Source organism: Thunnus thynnus, chromosome 6 (genome assembly GCF_963924715.1).
Source record: "Thunnus thynnus chromosome 6, fThuThy2.1, whole genome shotgun sequence".
Taxonomy (NCBI): Eukaryota; Metazoa; Chordata; class Actinopteri; order Scombriformes; family Scombridae; genus Thunnus; species Thunnus thynnus.
In genome coordinates, this window is record NC_089522.1 from 18,685,530 (window position 1) to 18,703,160 (window position 17,631).

General features: G+C 40.1%; 3 protein-coding genes across 4 annotated transcripts; all 3 read left to right on the forward strand.

Moving 5' to 3' along the window:
• The first annotated feature begins 1,119 nt into the window (after positions 1–1,119).
• Positions 1,120–7,488, forward strand: arhgef3l (Rho guanine nucleotide exchange factor (GEF) 3, like). 2 transcript variants are annotated; one of them, XM_067592362.1, is made up of 13 exons: positions 1,120–1,313; positions 1,751–1,799; positions 1,918–1,965; positions 2,575–2,628; positions 2,800–2,907; positions 3,000–3,158; positions 3,523–3,585; positions 3,769–3,865; positions 4,376–4,452; positions 4,634–4,891; positions 5,832–6,002; positions 6,560–6,749; positions 6,969–7,488. In XM_067592362.1, exons 1-13 carry the CDS (start codon positions 1,276–1,278, stop codon positions 7,214–7,216), a joined length of 1,560 nt encoding a protein of 519 aa, XP_067448463.1. In that variant the 5' UTR covers positions 1,120–1,275; the 3' UTR covers positions 7,217–7,488. The 2 variants fall into 2 exon arrangements, with proteins under 2 accessions (XP_067448463.1, XP_067448462.1); XM_067592361.1 differs by having other exon boundaries at positions 1,121–1,313; positions 1,915–1,965.
• A 140-nt stretch (positions 7,489–7,628) lies between these two features.
• usp21 (ubiquitin specific peptidase 21) lies at positions 7,629–13,136 on the forward strand. Its single transcript, XM_067592363.1, has 12 exons — positions 7,629–7,783; positions 8,238–8,674; positions 9,211–9,267; positions 9,361–9,478; positions 9,576–9,690; positions 10,016–10,135; positions 10,244–10,308; positions 10,420–10,607; positions 11,023–11,101; positions 11,194–11,301; positions 11,998–12,112; positions 12,259–13,136. The coding sequence occupies exons 2-12, from the start codon at positions 8,519–8,521 to the stop codon at positions 12,350–12,352; spliced, it is 1,215 nt and encodes a 404-aa protein (XP_067448464.1). The 5' UTR covers positions 7,629–7,783; positions 8,238–8,518; the 3' UTR covers positions 12,353–13,136.
• Positions 13,137–13,624: 488 nt separating this feature from the next.
• On the forward strand, positions 13,625–17,519 carry LOC137184572 (rho-related GTP-binding protein RhoA-C-like). The gene is made up of 5 exons (XM_067592365.1): positions 13,625–13,697; positions 14,296–14,451; positions 15,341–15,461; positions 15,566–15,696; positions 15,796–17,519. Exons 2-5 carry the CDS (start codon positions 14,296–14,298, stop codon positions 15,967–15,969), a joined length of 582 nt encoding a protein of 193 aa, XP_067448466.1. The 5' UTR covers positions 13,625–13,697; the 3' UTR covers positions 15,970–17,519.
• Positions 17,520–17,631: the final 112 nt, after the last annotated feature.

Consider the following 17,631-nt stretch of genomic DNA (forward strand, 5'->3'; position numbering starts at 1 on the left):
CATGTATTGAGAATCAATTTTGCCCCAATGCCATGTCACTGCCCTTAATTATACCTAAAGCCCCAAATTTTAAACCGTTGAACCTGAAGACATTGAAACCCAACTCGACTGCCTCTCCTGACTGGATAATTTTCTGAGTATCTCACGCCTGCAGAATAGGAGCCCTTGCCGGTTTGAGGCGTCACCAGGTGTTTTCAGCACCCCTACTCCAACCTCATCTAGCACTCTGTGGCTTTGGAGGGGCTCTTGCACATGACATCAGTTTTTTTTTTTTTTTTTTTTTTTCTTTATTCTCTTTATATTTCATGTGTTTTGTTATTTTCTATTTTATTTTGGGGGGGCAAACTGAGTTTTTGCTCACACACCTTGTAGATCATAAACTGTCTTCTTTCTACTTTGTTAACTCCAAATGACATTACAATATAAGAGCAAGGCAATGAGATGTATCTTGAAATGGGAGCACTTAGTGTGATAGTGAATAAACATGTTAAAAAAAAAAAAAAAAAAATTTGAATGTCGTGTCGTTATTTTATGTTTTTTAAGGTACTGAGAGAAATGTGGTTATGTGTCAGGCTGAATATGTCACTTCTGGTTTAACACTTGAAGCCAAACAGAAAATGTGCGTGTCAGATATTTGCAAGGGTTTTCCTGTTTGACCTGCTTCTGGCTCTTTAATCAGAAGTTTCGTTACAGAGCATATCCGGGAAGTACAGTCTAACACCAGCTAAACGCCTACCTGTGAATTTACAATGAAAAACTAAGCAGATTTTTTTTTTTTAATGCAGAGGATGCAAGAAATTATCTAACCTAGCTTTTAAATTGCAGAATGTTTCAAAGTCATTTAGTTATTCAAAAGTGCGCTTAATGAACAGTTTGCTGTAGTTACAAATTCGCTGTCACTTCCTCTTGTGTTTCACACAGTATTGTAGTTTATTCAGTCAGGTATTCTGCACTGCAAAGTAGTTTTTTTCTAAAGTTCTCTCATCCAGTTGAAAGTTTGGAGTGATAAGTTTGTACAAACCAAGTTTTGAACTCTTCCTGGCGAGAGCGGATATATGAATAGGTACAACCCTAAAGGATGTGGTTGAGTCTGAGATGAGGAAGAAAGTGAGGAGGAAGGAGAGTGCAGTGAACTCTGAAAAAGCTTCCTGCAAACAGCTTGCCGTAGGTTTACTGAAACAGACTAAGGCTGGTGTAAATTTGGAATATTTCGACAGTTCTCATTTTGAGAAGGTGTAATGGACTTTTGAAGATGCGTTGAAAGACAAAGAGAAGATGGAACTGGAGGAGACTGGTGAAACGAGGACTTCCTGGTATGCTTTTTTACATTCATCGTTATCTGTTTCTGGGTTGCCACATACTGTATCTTAATGCTGAAAACTGACCGATAAGGGGTACTGTAACATTCAACTGAATCTTTTACTTTACTACGTAGGAGGCATGTACATTATTTAAAGTTAGCAGACATCTGGCATCATGGTGACTAAACTTATCCTCTTGACATTACTCAAAAGTACTAATTGAGAAATGAAAGGAAGTTAAGATTGTCCTCAGTAATCAGTAGTGTACTTCTATACAACTGGAATCACAAAAGAAATCTGACAAATCTGTCACTCATTGGGCATACGCTACCCGGATCCCTTTCAGCAATTTGTTGTTTTATTTTTTTTACAGATTTATCTCAAGGAAAATAACACAAGTATGTGTGTGAATGTCTGCTTGGCACCCACTAACAGTTTTACCTTTTTAGGACTGTAGCACCAGGAGAGTCACACTCCATCATCTATGACCATGCTGGGGTAAGTCACACCACCTACCTGTTTTTTATGACCTCTGTCCTCCTGCCTACAGCCTAGCTCAGCACTCTTCTAAAAAACACAAGAAACTCACTTTCATACAAATTTCTGCTTTTAGAAGAAGAGAAAACAAGACCCAGCCCCTGAACATTTGAACAGAACCTTAGAGGTGAGTGATTTCTCACATTCACCATTAAACTCTTTACGTTCCAGTGCCCCATCTTCATCTTCATTTCTCTCTGTTTCTCTGTAACTAGCGGAAGTTAGTCAACCTTACCTTTGTGACCGCAATGCTGTGTGCTGAGCTGAGTGAGAGACGTGAACATGGTGTTCATGTGTGCAGCCACAGAAGCTCTCTGAATGCACAAACCTATAAATGCTATTTATATCATTTCTTGTCGATGTGACTTTCCACCTTTGGTTTTGTACTTTCTTGTTATGCTGTAATCTTTATCATGTCTCTATCATGCACAGAGACATTTACTGCTGTTAATTTAAATATATCATATCCTTACTATGCTGCACATACAGCTGATGTGGTTAGAGTGGCAAAAAAACAGGCAGACATCTTGTATTTTACTACAGAGGCAGTGTTTCAACCTTCTTCCTCTTTGAAAGAGTCACACAGGAAATGAGAGATCTGCACCACCATGCAACATCTCACACCTCTCGACATCTCTTTCTTTCCACTTTCCTGAACTCTCATGTCTCTATCAGGCTCACTTTTTTTTTTTTTTTTTTTAAACTCATGTTTTATGTCCGGCTCTTGTTTTATTAGGATGAAGAGGAGGAGGAGGATGAGATGACGTGTGACCATATGAAAGATTCAGAGGTGAAGTTTTACTCATTTGCAGATGCCAGATGTGTGTTCAGTCATGTTTAAGTCCTCTAACATATAGCCAGTAATAGTTGGATGAATTAGCCACCCTGATAAGCGTGTTGACCTTTTTGTGTAGACATATCAAAGCTTGACTCTTGAGTTTGAATGCTGATTTTATTTTAGGAGCCCAGTAATAAAAGGGTCAAACCTGTGGCCAAGTCCAATAGCCTAACAGGTGTCATCACCCCAGTGAAGACCCCTGCTCTTAAACGCATTGGACAGTCTATTTCGGTAAGAACGCATGAACACGTTCTTATTGTTTTATGAAATGAACAACTAACGACTTGTGCATGCAGGCATTCAACTACTCTGCTCCTCCACAGCGGTCTATTAGTTTCCGCACAGAGGCCCGACCTTTGCCCCCGGCTCCCTTACGCTCTCGCCCAAAGGCCTCATCGTTTCCTCGGAGACGCAACAGCCAGTGCTGGAGTGACACCGTGGAGATCCATGACCTCACTGCTAAGGAAATCAAACGTCAAGAGGTAAGAGGGGCAGTGGGAGTTTACTTCAGCTGCAGAAGCTAAACATTCTGCAGGGGATTTAATGTAATATGTAGTTTTTTGGGGGTTGGAGGGTTATGTGGGTCAACCTGTGGAGCTGTGGTTGCACTGTGGGGGCAGGGTGACTAGTGCCTACTCTTCATTTCCGTAAAGCAGCTCTACATGGGGATTATGAAAGAGGATGTGAGCTGGCACTAGAGGCTCAACTTCCTTTATTAAACAATCAGCTGTGAGAGCCCACGCCGTCCTGTCATCTTATGCAAGTGCGTGTTTGTGTGTGTAAATTGTCTGCGCTTGCCTTCAAATGCTGTTGTCCAGTTGTTTAACAGTTTTGACTCTTCTGCAGGTGATCTATGAGCTGACTCAGGGAGAGAGACAACTCATTGAGGACCTCAGTCTGGTCAAGAAGGTATTTGTCTACTAAACGCATCCACAGGACTGACCTCTATTGTTTTACATCAGAACAAATTCTACTGATGCTGGTTGAATATATGGAACCAGTCATTCCAGTTGTACTGACACAACTTTCACACACTTTCATACACTTCTGACTGCACATAATACGATTCTTTGCCTCTTTGTGTGCTGTCAGGTGTACTATGAGCCCATGTTGAAGTTGGACATCTTGACAGAGAGTGAGCTTGGGCAGATCTTTGGTACTCTGGACTCTCTCATTCCTCTCCATGAAGGTGAACAAATAATCTTTGCATGGCACTTTGCATACTCTTCCATTATCTAATTTTGGGCTTGGTTGGTGATAATAAAACATTATCATTTGTTTACTTTGAGTGGAATTATGCCATGTTTCCAAAAGATTACAGGCAAATAACCAACTATCAAAATTCATTATTGAATGTTGTGTTTTACACATTTGAAGAGTTTTCTCTGATTTATTAGATTGATTTTGTTAAATGTGATTTTGCACACATTTGCCATACATGGATTTATATTTAGTCTTGTAGATATTGTAATATAGATTCTAACTATGTTTCCCAGCCCCAAAAGCAAGTGTGTAAAGCAAAGCTTTAGGGGGAGCGTTCTTGCATTCTTTCACCTATGGTTAATGCTATAAATAGGCTAATGTAATGTCTTTTTTTCAGGTATAGGAAGCTGAATAAGCTGAGTGTGATGTTTTTGTGTTTATCTGTCCTTGAGCTGTAGTAACACAGGCTTTCTTGTCTGTTTTTATTTCATACCAGATCTTCTGGGTCGTCTTGAGCGGCTGAGGGGATCAGAGAAGACAGTGGGAGAGGTGGCGCCTACTCTGATAAGTTGGGTGAGTATCTCCATGGAAACCAAGGACAGAGAGAGAAGAAGAGAAAAGGGTACAACCCACCTTCACTCCAGTTCCTGTATCTGCTCTGCTATCTTCCTCTCTAAACCAGAGTCACTGAGTTCAATCTGTCTGTCTACACTCTCATCTGAACCGCATTCTCCTCCCCTCCTCTTCTGTGCAGTTCCCTTGCCTGGAGGCCTATGTTACATACTGCTGTAACCAGGTGGGAGCCAAAGCCCTGCTGGACCAGAAAAAGCACGAGAAGAGAGTGGAGCACTTCCTGCGCCTGTGTCAGGAGTCTTCGTTCAGCAGGAAACTGGACCTCTGGAGCTTCCTGGATCTCCCTCGAAGCCGTTTGGTCAAATACCCCCTTTTGCTGAGAGAGATACAGAAGTGCACACCTCCAGAGCACCCTGATGAGGACGTGTTGCCTGATGCTGTGAGTTGATGTCCGACATGTTCACTTACTTAAGATGATTGCTTAATCGATGTCAACACTCTGGACTTCCTGATGTTGGTCTTACTGTGACAGGTCTGATATTCTCATCCTCATTACATCAAGTTTTTGAGCAGGCTGGGATGTGAGCAGATAAAATGCACAATGATCCACAATTCACTGGTTGCCATGACAATAACGAACACCGCACTGTGGACCCTTTAATTCAAATATGAGTGTTTTTTGGAAAGGCTCTGAATGAGATCACATTGGCAGTTTAAGAAAGATGCGTGTACAGTCTGCTGCTTTAGATAGACCAGAGTTCTCTGTATTCATTCAGTACTGAAACTGCTCATTTAATCATTCTCACAATCTTGTAGGTCAGATTTTTTCATGGTAGCTTGAAAGTAAACCTCTATCTGTCCGACTCTGTAGATTCTAACACAAAAATCCAAATTATTATGGCCTACATTTACGTACATATATTCAGTATTAATGGGTTGTGACTAACATACTGTAAATTGGTATATTCACTGAAATCCATCAGTTTGCATGTGTGGGAAGTCAAGGCATTTAGATTCAGCTAATATTTACTTTTAAAATCAACAATACACATTGGCGCCTCCAAATGGCAAACATGATTCAGTAGCTAGTGATCCTGTGATGTGACATTAGCAACTTGAAAATACTTCAGTCATGTTCACTAATTTGGTTGGTCTGTAATTACTTATAGCAAAGGAGACTCAGGGAATGACAAATGGAAAATATGTTGCTGTTCAGGAGATAATTTTGGCATTTGACATGTTTGTGGTCTCTTAAAATCTGTATAAATGTATAGCATATGTAATGAGTTTTATGCCATTCTGTACCCAGCCCAGATTCTTCATTTGGGACAAATTTAGCAACTCTAAAAGGTCTCTGTGTAACACTTTGTTCTGCTCAGATGGACTTGATCCAGAGCATTGTGGCGCAGGTGAACAAGAAGACGGGAGAGGCTGAGTGTCAGTTCTACAGGCGGGGTCTTAACTACATTGAGGACAGCCAGAGAATACCAGAGATCGGGCAGTCCCACTTCCTCCACTGCCACGGAGAGCTCAAGAACAACAAGGGCCAGGTAGCAGCTCAGTGTTGTTATGTTTAACTCTTCTAATGTCCCATTGATTGACCTTTGGTGTTGTTGATTTGTTTGTATCTCAGTTGAAGAAGGTCAAGTCATCCAAGATAGGGGTGTAATGTACTGATAAACAGTCTGGATCCATACACTCACAGACCTTTGCTTCTCTCTGCCTCAGTGTAGATTTTTAGTTCCCTCATATGAGTGTAGCACATTACCCTGTATTTTGAAATAACCAGGAAATCCTGCACAATGGTGACCACTTGTACTAGATTTGTCTGTAACATTTCAGTCCTCAGACCTTCGTCAGATAAAATAAATAGCACCAGTATCAAATGTACATAAACATTTCTGAATTTATGAATTTCTAATATACAGTATAACAATACAAAGTTTGTTTTATGTGGTAACCCTAAAATATGATAATAATAAAATATATTTTATTATCAGAATACAATTTTATTCTTCGTTTTTGACATTTTTATTTCCCCAATGTCTGTTTGAATATTTTTTGTAAAGCCATATCTCTCTCTTTGTGTGTCTGTCTCCTCTGTCAGCGGCTGCATGTATTCCTGTTTGAACAGGCTTTGGTGCTGAGCAGACCCGGGGAGGACAAAGATGGAGGTCAGGTGTTCAATGTCTACAGACAACCTCTGCGCAACGCCCTCTTAAATCTGGAGGAGATCCCAGATGGGGAGGCAGGAGGGAGCTCCTTCAGGGGAGCCTTCACTGGAGGAAATGATAAAGGTAACATATGCTATATAAATCATATGAAAACATGATGTAGATCTAATTTCCTTGTGTATGCATGCATGACCTACATAGTCTTTGTCACATTGTTTTGAGTTAAATTTAGGCTGCTATAACTAACACTGCCCTGCCGCTCCACCCCATTAGCTGAAGTGAAACCTACAATCTTTTGTACTCAATATCCTTCCCTCTTCTGTCTGTCCTTCCCTCTTCTAGTGAAGAACTGTTTCCGTGTTAGCAGCAGAGGGCGCTCCAAAGCTTACTCTTACAGCCTGCAGGCCAACGACTCCTTCAGCAAGCAGCAGTGGATCACCAGTCTGCGCCAAGCAATTGTCCAGATGCGAGATAAGAAAGCTCAGAGCAGTCAGCCGCAGCCACCCCCCCACGCTGATACCCCCCTCCATCACATGTCTTATCTCACCATCAACTCAGATACAGAGATGGTAGACCAAGACAGTCACTGACTGTCTGACTGATCATCAGGAGGCCTTTGGAATGCCTATATATTTGTACATTGACGTCAGAAGACATAAAATATGGACTTATGATTGTGCCTGGATGCACACATAGTATTTTCTACCTGGTTAAGTTTCTCTTCTTGCTTTTTCTGATGGATTATATGAATGTAGGAATGTGTACTGTACAGCTTGGCAGTATTATTGACTGTGATTTTAACATGTAAAATGTTTCTGTTGTTATTATGTTGTTTTTTTTAATAAACTGACACTTAAAAGTTTATCGAGGTACTCGTGAAAAGTACACAAAGAGAAGTCTAAGTATAGCCAACAAGATCTACAGAGAAAAGATTAGAGATGATTATCCTCCCTCCCTCTTTCTCTCCCTCTTTCTCTCTCTCACTCTCTCTCGGACACCAGTGACAGGGCAGGGGAGAGGGGTAGACTTTCAGTTCTAGCCTACAGACTCACAGTGAAACAGTAGACGTCCCCTTATGCATTTTTAACAGCTCAGCAGGTGATGGGAACAGTTTGGTTGGGACAGTTTGTCCACAGATAGAGTGACCAAGTGATCAGGTGAGTCCAAACTGCTCTGTTTATTTGCGAATGCTACGATATTTGCCAAGCGTTATTTGCAAACTAACTTTATATGCAAGATTTTATCCTTTACCTGCACAGAACAGCAAAAAAAAGTTGATTTGGCTTTAATAACATGTCAAAAGATACCTTGGTTGTGAGATTGGCATGTCATCTTTTATCGGTTATATAATCTTTCTCTGTACGGATTAATCAATGAACATCTGGGGCGAGGTGTCCAAAAATCTTTTTATAAATATGTGCCCTGAAGCTGTTATGTTAGTATCTGGATTCATTGAGGTCTCTGTCAGACCTTGACTTTCCAAGCTGTTCTGCATACTGTAATTACGAGAAAAAATTGTGTGCCAGAATGGATCAACTCAATCTATTCAAGATAAGGATTTACCTTAAAGGGATGGTCATTCACAAATTAATCCTGTTCTCTTTCCCTCAGCTGTGAATGACACCCCACTGCATTTTCCTGGAAAGAAAGGATTAAATACCCTACTGTGCATCATTCATTTAAAAAAAAAAAAAAAAGAGGGACTCTTTCTCTCTGTCAGGCAGCTTATGAACCACCACCACATTCTGCTCACCTTTGACCCTGCATGTGAGAAAACTGAAACTTACCCAGTCTGATTTGCAAACTACCTGCTTTGCATTTCTTGGGGAAGTCTTCTATCTGTCTCAGGATCACTTTTGGTTGACACATCTGAGGTTTACCAGTAAAATAGGATGCCCGGAGCCAGTGGCGTCAACGTGGAGACCTCCTGTGAGGCCCTGTGTCGAACCCTGGTGTCCCAGAACGGCCTCCAGAGAGAGACGGCCGACATCTCCCAGTCTGTCCTCTACACCTCGCTGATGGGCCTGCTTCTGGTCACTGACGATGAGGTGTGCACAACACAACATCGCATAGATCTTTCATTTATTTTCAGACCTTCAAGTCCGTAGTGATGTGACAACAGAAATCTGTCAATCCTGTTTTGTTCTTTATGTGGAATTTATTGGACGCTCATGACACAAATGTAAACACAAAGAAATCGTACGAAGGAATTAATGGCGAGTACACATCAACACACACGTGTTTAAGCACCTGTCAGCACTCCTTGGTCTCTAATAGGATGAATGCGGCTGACCTCCTTTTAGCCTTTCTTGTTATGCTAATGAGATAAGAGGGCTAAATCTGTCCTAGCTATTTTGAACACACATATACACACAATGACATGGCGGCGGGGTTAGGGCAGACAGACAGTAACATGTTGTACGGACACAGCCAGGGGTCAAATAGTAGGACACACGTTATGACATGCATGTGTATACTTTTACAAACTACTTAGACTAGTTAAATTAGGCTATATACTGTACTTAGATGTGACAGGTTATATATTACTGGTCAGTAGCTCTTCTTTGTTCACTTTATTTTCCAGAAAGAGCAGCTCGCCTTAGGAAGTGGACGGGTTGGCCTTAGAAATATTGGGAACACAGTAAGTGTTGAATGATGCAGGATGTTATTTAAACATTTAAAGAAATACTTTCAGAATCACCAGAATAAATTTTATACTTTGTCTCCAACTTAGTGTTTCCTGAATGCAGTAGTCCAGTGTTTGTCTCACACGCGTGGCCTACGGGACTACTGCCTCCTCAAATCCTACAGGCATGAGAAGTTCTCCAAAGAGGAGGCAAAACTTATGGAAGGTGTGTTCTCCTCTCCTGCTGTTCCCCTCCTCTGCCTATTATTCTGTCTGTGTTATGTTTTCCTATTGTCTCATTGCTGCTTGTCTTCCTGTGCCAGCTTTCTCTCAGATGCTGTCAGGCTTATGGGATGTAAATGAAGGAGACACAGTTGTAAATCCACGACAATTTTACAATATTTTCAGAGAAGCGGTGCCTTACTTCAGTGGATACAGGTGAGAAGATACGTGGAGGATGTTTTTTCTTTCTATGAAACTTTTGTGCAGGCAACATTACTGCAGTTCAAAGGCAAATCCATTAACTACTTTTTATATATATATGAAGGTAGATACATTTTTTGACTGTAGATACCAAACAGTATGCCATCCACTTTTGTATCAGCACAACTGTTTCAAGGACAAGAGATTAACTGTAAACTGCTTTGCCACCAGTACAAATGCTCTTTTTTTGGTTTTGTTCTAGAGACTTGTAAAGAAGTAGCTGCCTATAACAGTGACATTAAGAAATCTCTTTGTGTCTTCCTTTCTGTGTTTAATCCAGTCAACAGGATGCTCAGGAGTTTCTCAGGTTCCTATTGGACAAGCTGCACACAGAAATCAACCGCAGACCCTATGTTCGACGAACAGGGAAGGACCCCGAACAAAAATATGCCCGATTTAGGTGAGTATTTTTCTGTGGCAAAAAATTCCATCCTTGACATTTTGAAACCCATCACATGAACACATTTTGCTCTCTCTCTCTCTCCCTTCATCTCTAATGCTCCTGCAGGATTTCGGAAGAGGCCGCTGCCATGTGGAAGAAGCACTTAGAGAGAGATGACAGCAGAATAGTAGGTGAGGAGAGCAATCCAGTGATCCTTCAGTCTCATCTGCTACATGAGTTTAATGTAGGCAACCACTGATATTTCTTGCCACTGTTCACCCCCCTTTTCACTCTTCTGACAGACTTATTCTCAGGCCAGCTGCGGAGCTCGCTGCATTGCTCAGTGTGCTCCCACTACTCCAACACATTCGATGTGTTCTGCGATCTGTCGCTGCCCATCCCCAAGAAGAGCTTCGCTGGGGAGGTCACACTGAGGGATTGCCTGGACCTGTTCTCTCAGGAGGAGAAACTGGATAAAGAGAATTCCCCTGTGAGTTAACATAGAGAAATCCATTATGTTAGGGTCAAAGGTCAATGACTTTGTATAGTTCTTGCTGAGAGCAGTGAGCTAGGGGTGGTTTTGTCAAATACTGATTTTTTTTTTATCAGTTTGTACCCCATAATTTATAATTTTATTAATTTAACTCAGGATCTTTTCATATATGTACTGTAAACAAGGAGAAAACGTAACTGTAGATAACATGAATTGGTGTAGTTCTCTGATGATGGGTGCTCATCTGAACCCTAATTACCTGCTCTTAATCGTCTCTTCAAACATACAGGGCAGACATCCTAAAAGACTCACTCAGTTATCACATGGGGTTAGTTATGTACATCAGACCCTGTGCAGTTTCAAATATTTTTTAAAATGTTGAGGTTTGCTTGTGTTTGTTGATGTATTTCAGATGTGTGAGAGGTGTAACAGGCGTACAGAGTGCACCAAGCGGCTGTCCATCCAGAGGTTTCCCCAGGTTATCGTGATACGTATCCTTGGCAACAACTCTTATTTATTAACCTTATTTGTGAGCTATGTTTACATGCGGGAAGTTATGTTTATGCTTAACAATCTCAATCAGATCTGAATCGTTTTACGACGTCACGGTGGTCTATCAGTAAAAGCACCGTGTATGTGTCTTTCCCGCTCACTAACTTGGACCTCAGTCCCTACGGACCTGTCGACTGCGGTAAAACTACCAAACTTTTCTCTCAATTTATCTACTGTGTATACATGTCTCCTTTATTCCTCCATTCATGCATCATCCCCTTTCATGTGTATGCTTGGGTCAACCGTGTGTGCCACTGAGTATGGTGTAAAGTATGGCGTACAATGGTTGAAATTATAAAATATGCAGGAAAGGTCTGTCCTACCTTAAAAAGAAAGAAAAGCAGCCTATGTTAAAGCAATTATTTGAAAACTTTGACATCAGTGGATAGAGTACACTATATAACACAATAATAATGATACAATATTCCAGCTGTCTCCAGCTGTACTTGAAACATGGATATTATGGTTTCATGGCATGACGGGACACAAGGACAATGATTAATTGGTGAATTATTTAGTTTATGAAATGTCAAAAAATAATGACAAATTCTCATCCTTCATTTCATGATACGGAAGTATAAGAGTGTAGAGCTTTAACCAAAAATGTATGTATGTTTGCTTGATAATTAAAACATTTCACTGACTGGCAAAATCATAATCAGTTATGTGTAATAATTAACCAACTGAAATACAATGTAATGGAAAATGAAGGTGCTATGTTTCAATTGATATTGTTAGTAGTTTCTTGAATGTAACAAGATGATTTCTTTCTTGGAAAATTCACACAACATTTTAAGTATATAATAAGTCATTGTGTCTCTGTTTGTCCCCATAGGCCCCATTCTGTATGATTTATATGCAATATGTAACCATGCTGGGACGGTGAACATGGGTCACTATACAGCCTGCTGTTCAGATGAGAATGGTTGGTGCTTCTACAATGACTCCAGGTGAGACTTGTCCTGCACTCAAATCATTTTGTTTTAATATGCAATGATCTGCCAACTGCAAAAAACCTTTTTCATCTGTATTGAGATACCCTCTATATAAACCTGGAGCTGTTTCTCACAGTTACTCTCCATCTACCCACCTACAGTGTGACTCCGGTCTCAGAGAACCAGCTTCAGACCAATCAAGCCTATGTGCTGTTCTACCGGCGCAGCAACAGCACCGCTACCATAAGGAAATAGACCTCAGACTGGCTGAGGCAGGCAGCCAATCAGAGCAACTTTACCTCCAGTGTCCATAGAAACAAATAGAAGCAGCAGTGCTGTAAAACTGGCATCTATGAACTTCTCAATCACAATAAGCATGCCCTCAAATAAACTCTGAGGAGCAGCAGAGAAAAGCCTTGTTCACTGTAGGGGGGCTTGAAAAGGTGATCGACCCTTCTAAATCATGGAGAGGCTGTTGAAGAGTCTCAGTGAGGGTGATAAGACAGCTCAGGCAGACTGTAGCCTTAAGAGTCCCTGTGCCCTAGTTCTCAGGCAGGAGTGAGCGATGTACTCACGCATGATGCAGAGCTCTTATTGTGAGATAATCGTGACTCATGCTTACTAACATAACCCCAAATAAACAGAAATATATCTTGGGTGAAATAGAAATTAGGCAACATTTTAAGCTACAGTTAATGGAAATGTAGTTTAATTTAATATGTAAATATCTGTAGCCTATGCTATATCTATGCTGTCTTTTTATCTTAATCTCCCTGCACATGGACAGATGATGTATTTATTCCATTCTGGTGACTTGAACATATATATGTATATATATATGGGCTATATTTTCCCTTTAACTAAATTATGATTTCTATGTGTATATATGCATATATGTGTGTATTTTTTTTTTTTTTACATTTGTGTCTACTGTTATAGAACAAAAGTTAAAACATATTTTGTATATATGGGCGAATACACAATTGAATGTATTGCATAAATGATCTTTGAAACAGTTAATAAAAGATCTATGAACAAGTCTGAGACTTTATTTTTAATGAAGTTAGAGCCACGCACTAACTTCTACTAACTGTAATGCAGTATTTTTACATTGTTGTATTGGTACTTTTACTTGAGTAAAGGATCTACACACTGCATACAGCGCTGCCAGGATCCTGATGAGTGTGCGAAAACACAAACATATAACACCAATTCTGTTTTCATTGCATTGGCTCCTTGTTTGCTTCAGGATTGACTACAAAGTCATGCTACTCACATGTTTAAAAAAAGGCCTAAAAAACCTTTCAATTCAGACTTTTTCATCTTTTTCATCTCAACTCTTGTCATTATTATTTTCTCTATGTTTTGTGTTCTATTTTATTAATACTGTAGCACTTTGAGTTTCACTATGAATGAAAAGTGAGGTACAGATTAAATGTATTATTATTATTATCATTATTATTATTATTATTATTATATGTAAGTAAGGGGGTGTCAGCCTGCTGTCGAATGACGTCGCTGCGCACATGCGTATGAGCGGTGGGCGGAGTTTTCCAGTCGGTCAGGAAGAGGAGAAAGGCGGACACAGAAACATCAAGCGGTAATCTTTTTCAGCGACGGCTTTTAAACTTTAGCCCGACTCTTGTTTTAGGCACATAAGTATATCAGTATTGCGATGAATGCTGTCGTTACAATTTCAGAAAGTATACCTTGAGTGACAGCTATAAAAACCACGGGAAACACCATTAGCTTTCCTGCTAGCTAGCTGGTTTGACAGGCCCGGACTAACGTACACTGTACAGCTTTTCAGCCAGGAATGGGAACACAGCACGGAAATGTTTTCTGTTTACACCCTCTACCTCCAAGGCACCCTCCCTGTTAGCCAGCTGGATCGTTTTGGTCTAGATTAATGTCGTGCTTTAGGATTTAATGAAACTCGGAGGATATTAGGAGACCAGTCTGCTACCGTTACCAACGTTTTCTGAGCTGTTACCTTTGCTTAGTGCAAGCCAAGGGGAACTGTTGATAATGCATATCAAGTATTGTAATATCTCCTTATAAAAAGAACGTTTGAACGTCTATTTCACCCTGTTTGTGTGTGTATAATATATATACACTATTGGTTAAAATATGTTTGTGTGTATTCGTAGTGAGAAGTAGTGACATGCAATAACCTTGTTTCGGGCACTTTTCTGTAGATGGCTGCTATCAGGAAGAAGCTGGTGATAGTTGGGGATGGTGCGTGTGGTAAGACCTGTCTGCTCATCGTCTTCAGTAAGGATCAGTTCCCAGAGGTCTACGTCCCAACTGTGTTTGAGAACTATGTGGCAGACATTGAAGTGGATGGGAAACAGGTGAGACATGAAACACTGGCTGCAAACTTGGCATCCCCAGACCAATCCTTGAAGAGTGGGTCCCTAGCAACATGAGTAATAATAGTTCTAGTTATGCTGTCAAAGTTGTTATAATATTGTGAGCGCTTACATGTAGTGTTGTTGCCTGAATGTAAAATGCAAAGTATGCAAAGTAGGGCTGCAACTAACAATTCTTTTCATTAATGATTTATCAGCTTTTTGTTTTTTTGGTTTGTTTGGTTTAAAAAAAAAAAATGTTGATCATCACAGTCATGAACAGTACAAAACCTGAAGACTTTAAGTTTGCTATCATAGAAGACTAAGAAATATAGCATATAATCACACTTGAGTGGGTGGAATCAGTGACTTTTTGTCCTTATTGCTTAAAAAATTATTTGAACAATTAATCAGTAATCAAGATAGTTGCAGATTGATTTATCTGGCTATCTAATTGATTAATTAACTAATTGTTCCTGCTCTAAAAGCAATTTCCATTTTTTTCCAAAATTACCTCTGGAAATGACCAATTTGACTTTGCATAGCTAAAACATGCAATGCAATGAACATCTAGACATGATTTTTCATACCTAAAAAGATATTTGTATAGGTATTAATATTGTGAATCTGCTTTTTCTTGTTTTTCTGTGTCTCCCTATCAGCAGCATAGACGCCCTTCTCGCTCTCTCTCTCTCTCTCTCTCTAGTCTGTCCATCCCCCTATATAAAGTATAAGAATAATATAATATGGGTCTGCTTAACCATGTGACTTAAGTGCTTGGTCTTGAAACTTAAATGCTCAAATGGCCCCCTCTACATATCAATTGTTACAGATTTTCCACTTTATTCATGCATGTATCCGTCCGTGTAACTCTCTCTCTCTCTTTTCTCAGGTGGAGCTAGCACTCTGGGATACAGCAGGTCAGGAAGACTATGACAGACTGAGGCCTCTCTCCTACCCTGACACTGATGTCATCCTCATGTGCTTCTCTGTAGACAGCCCTGATAGTTTAGGTACTGTTTGTGTAACATTCACATCGCTAGGCATTGAACACCTTATGATTATTAAATTAATATATGTCGCTAATTATGGCTCTCTCTCCCTCTGCTTACTGTAGAGAACATTCCAGAAAAGTGGACACCTGAAGTGAAACACTTCTGTCCAAATGTTCCCATCATCCTAGTTGGTAATAAAAAAGATCTGCGCAATGATGAGCACACCCGACGAGAACTTGCCAAAATGAAACAGGTCAATTTTTGTTTTTTTTGTTCAAAACATGATGGTGTGCCCACAGTTGTGGGTTTAAATGTTGGAAATTAAAACCTTCTCTCTGAAATGTGTTTGTAGGAACCAGTCAAATATGAAGATGGCAAAGAGATGGCGAACCGCATCAGTGCCTACGGCTACCAAGAGTGTTCTGCCAAAACCAAAGATGGCGTGAGGGAAGTCTTTGAGATGGCAACTAGGGCAGCACTGCAGGCCAAGAAACGTGGCAAGAAGTCCACCTGCCTTCTGTTATAGGCCCTGGGAAAAGAGGGAGCTGCTCTCAAGCACAGATGGAGAGGGCAGCTTCCATTGAGATTTGACATAGGGGAGAATATCGGGGAGGGCCCAGAAAAGTTATACGGATACTCAATTTCTGATCACCCAAATACCCTCAGAAAATTAAAGCAGATCTGAAATGATTTGATAGGCTTATACACCTTGGTCCTTGGTCTATAAATAAGGTTATGTGCCATTTTGCTTGTGCCTATCAAAAACTTTGAGATCTAGAGGTCTGATGGGCAGATGGGGGGGTGGTGATTTGAAGTTGAGTAGATGTAAACAGGGGTTAAAATGTGCCATGATGGGAATGAAGAGAGAAAAGGTCCTTTCCAGGCCAAAGACAATGGGGACACAAGAAAGACAGAAAAAATGACCAGAAAAAAGATAAATATATAAGATGATAAGGATTGAATTAAGACCATGTCTAAGTGGGTTTTACACAGTATCGCCTACATGTAGTGCCTTGAGAGCAGTGGTCAGGAAGAGTAAGGTGAGGGGTAGGGATTCATAACCTAGATGGGGTACTTTGTCATTTGTAGTGTCCAAACCTTACGTTTGTGAATGCTTTCTCCCTGTCATTGGCTTGGCTCCTTCAGGCCCATGTTCTGACTCAGGCGCTATGCAGGGGTATGCCTAAAATAGATTGTATGAGATATTTTCCCATACTGAATTACTTACCTGTACTTAAAAGAGTGTGTGTGTGTGTTTGCGTGTGTGCAACTGTATGGTGGTTTGTTTTCTCCAGTGCAGGTCTGCATGCAGTGAATGTGTGTATATTTGTGTGGGTGTGTATTAACATATGTGTCTACGTACTGTATGCATGGAAAGGCCTTCTGCGTCACTGACTTAACCCCTTGTTTCCATGCCAAAGTTACCACTGATGGCCACATTTTATGCCTCAGATGGGTAATGGAATTAACAGTTACTCAGAGTGACATAGAAACCTTCACTTTACTGGAAGACATTGTACTATAGCTAGAGGCACAATCAGGTTAAACATATTCTGAGTTTTTAGGACCTTTTTTTTGTGTGTATACAAGAGATTCATTCGATTGTGTTAATCAGTGGGTCAAATCATGAGTGGTGTAGTTGGTAAGTTGAATATTATTTCAGATAGATTATAGGCTTATCTTATTACTATAATGTTCATAATGTACTGTATGTCTTACAAGGCCTTGTAAGGACATGTTAATGATGTGTATTTCAAGTTTGCCTTTTACTCCTCAGCCCCCTTTAATGATATTGTCATTATTGTACTATAACTTTTTAATGTTGTTGTCTCTAATTTTCTTAGTATATTTTAATCATTTTACTTAATCCTACTGTTATGATCAGCTTATGATAAACTGTAACCATAGTATTGTGTCATTTAATTAATTGATGGTCAAGCTTTGGGTGCAAGGCTGGAAGGTTTTGGGGGTGGGCTGCTAGATGAGGGTTTTTTTTTTTCCTTTTTGTTTTTTGTACTGTGACATCTTGGGATTTCTGGATTTTTTGTTTTATCAAATAAAGCTGGTATTAGGGTTTTCTGTTGTAAGGTGGGTGTGTTTTCTTTTATCCATTTATTCATCAAGAATGACAACAATTTCCAATATATAATTTACTTTTTTCCCCAAATACAAAGACTCATGACCCGTC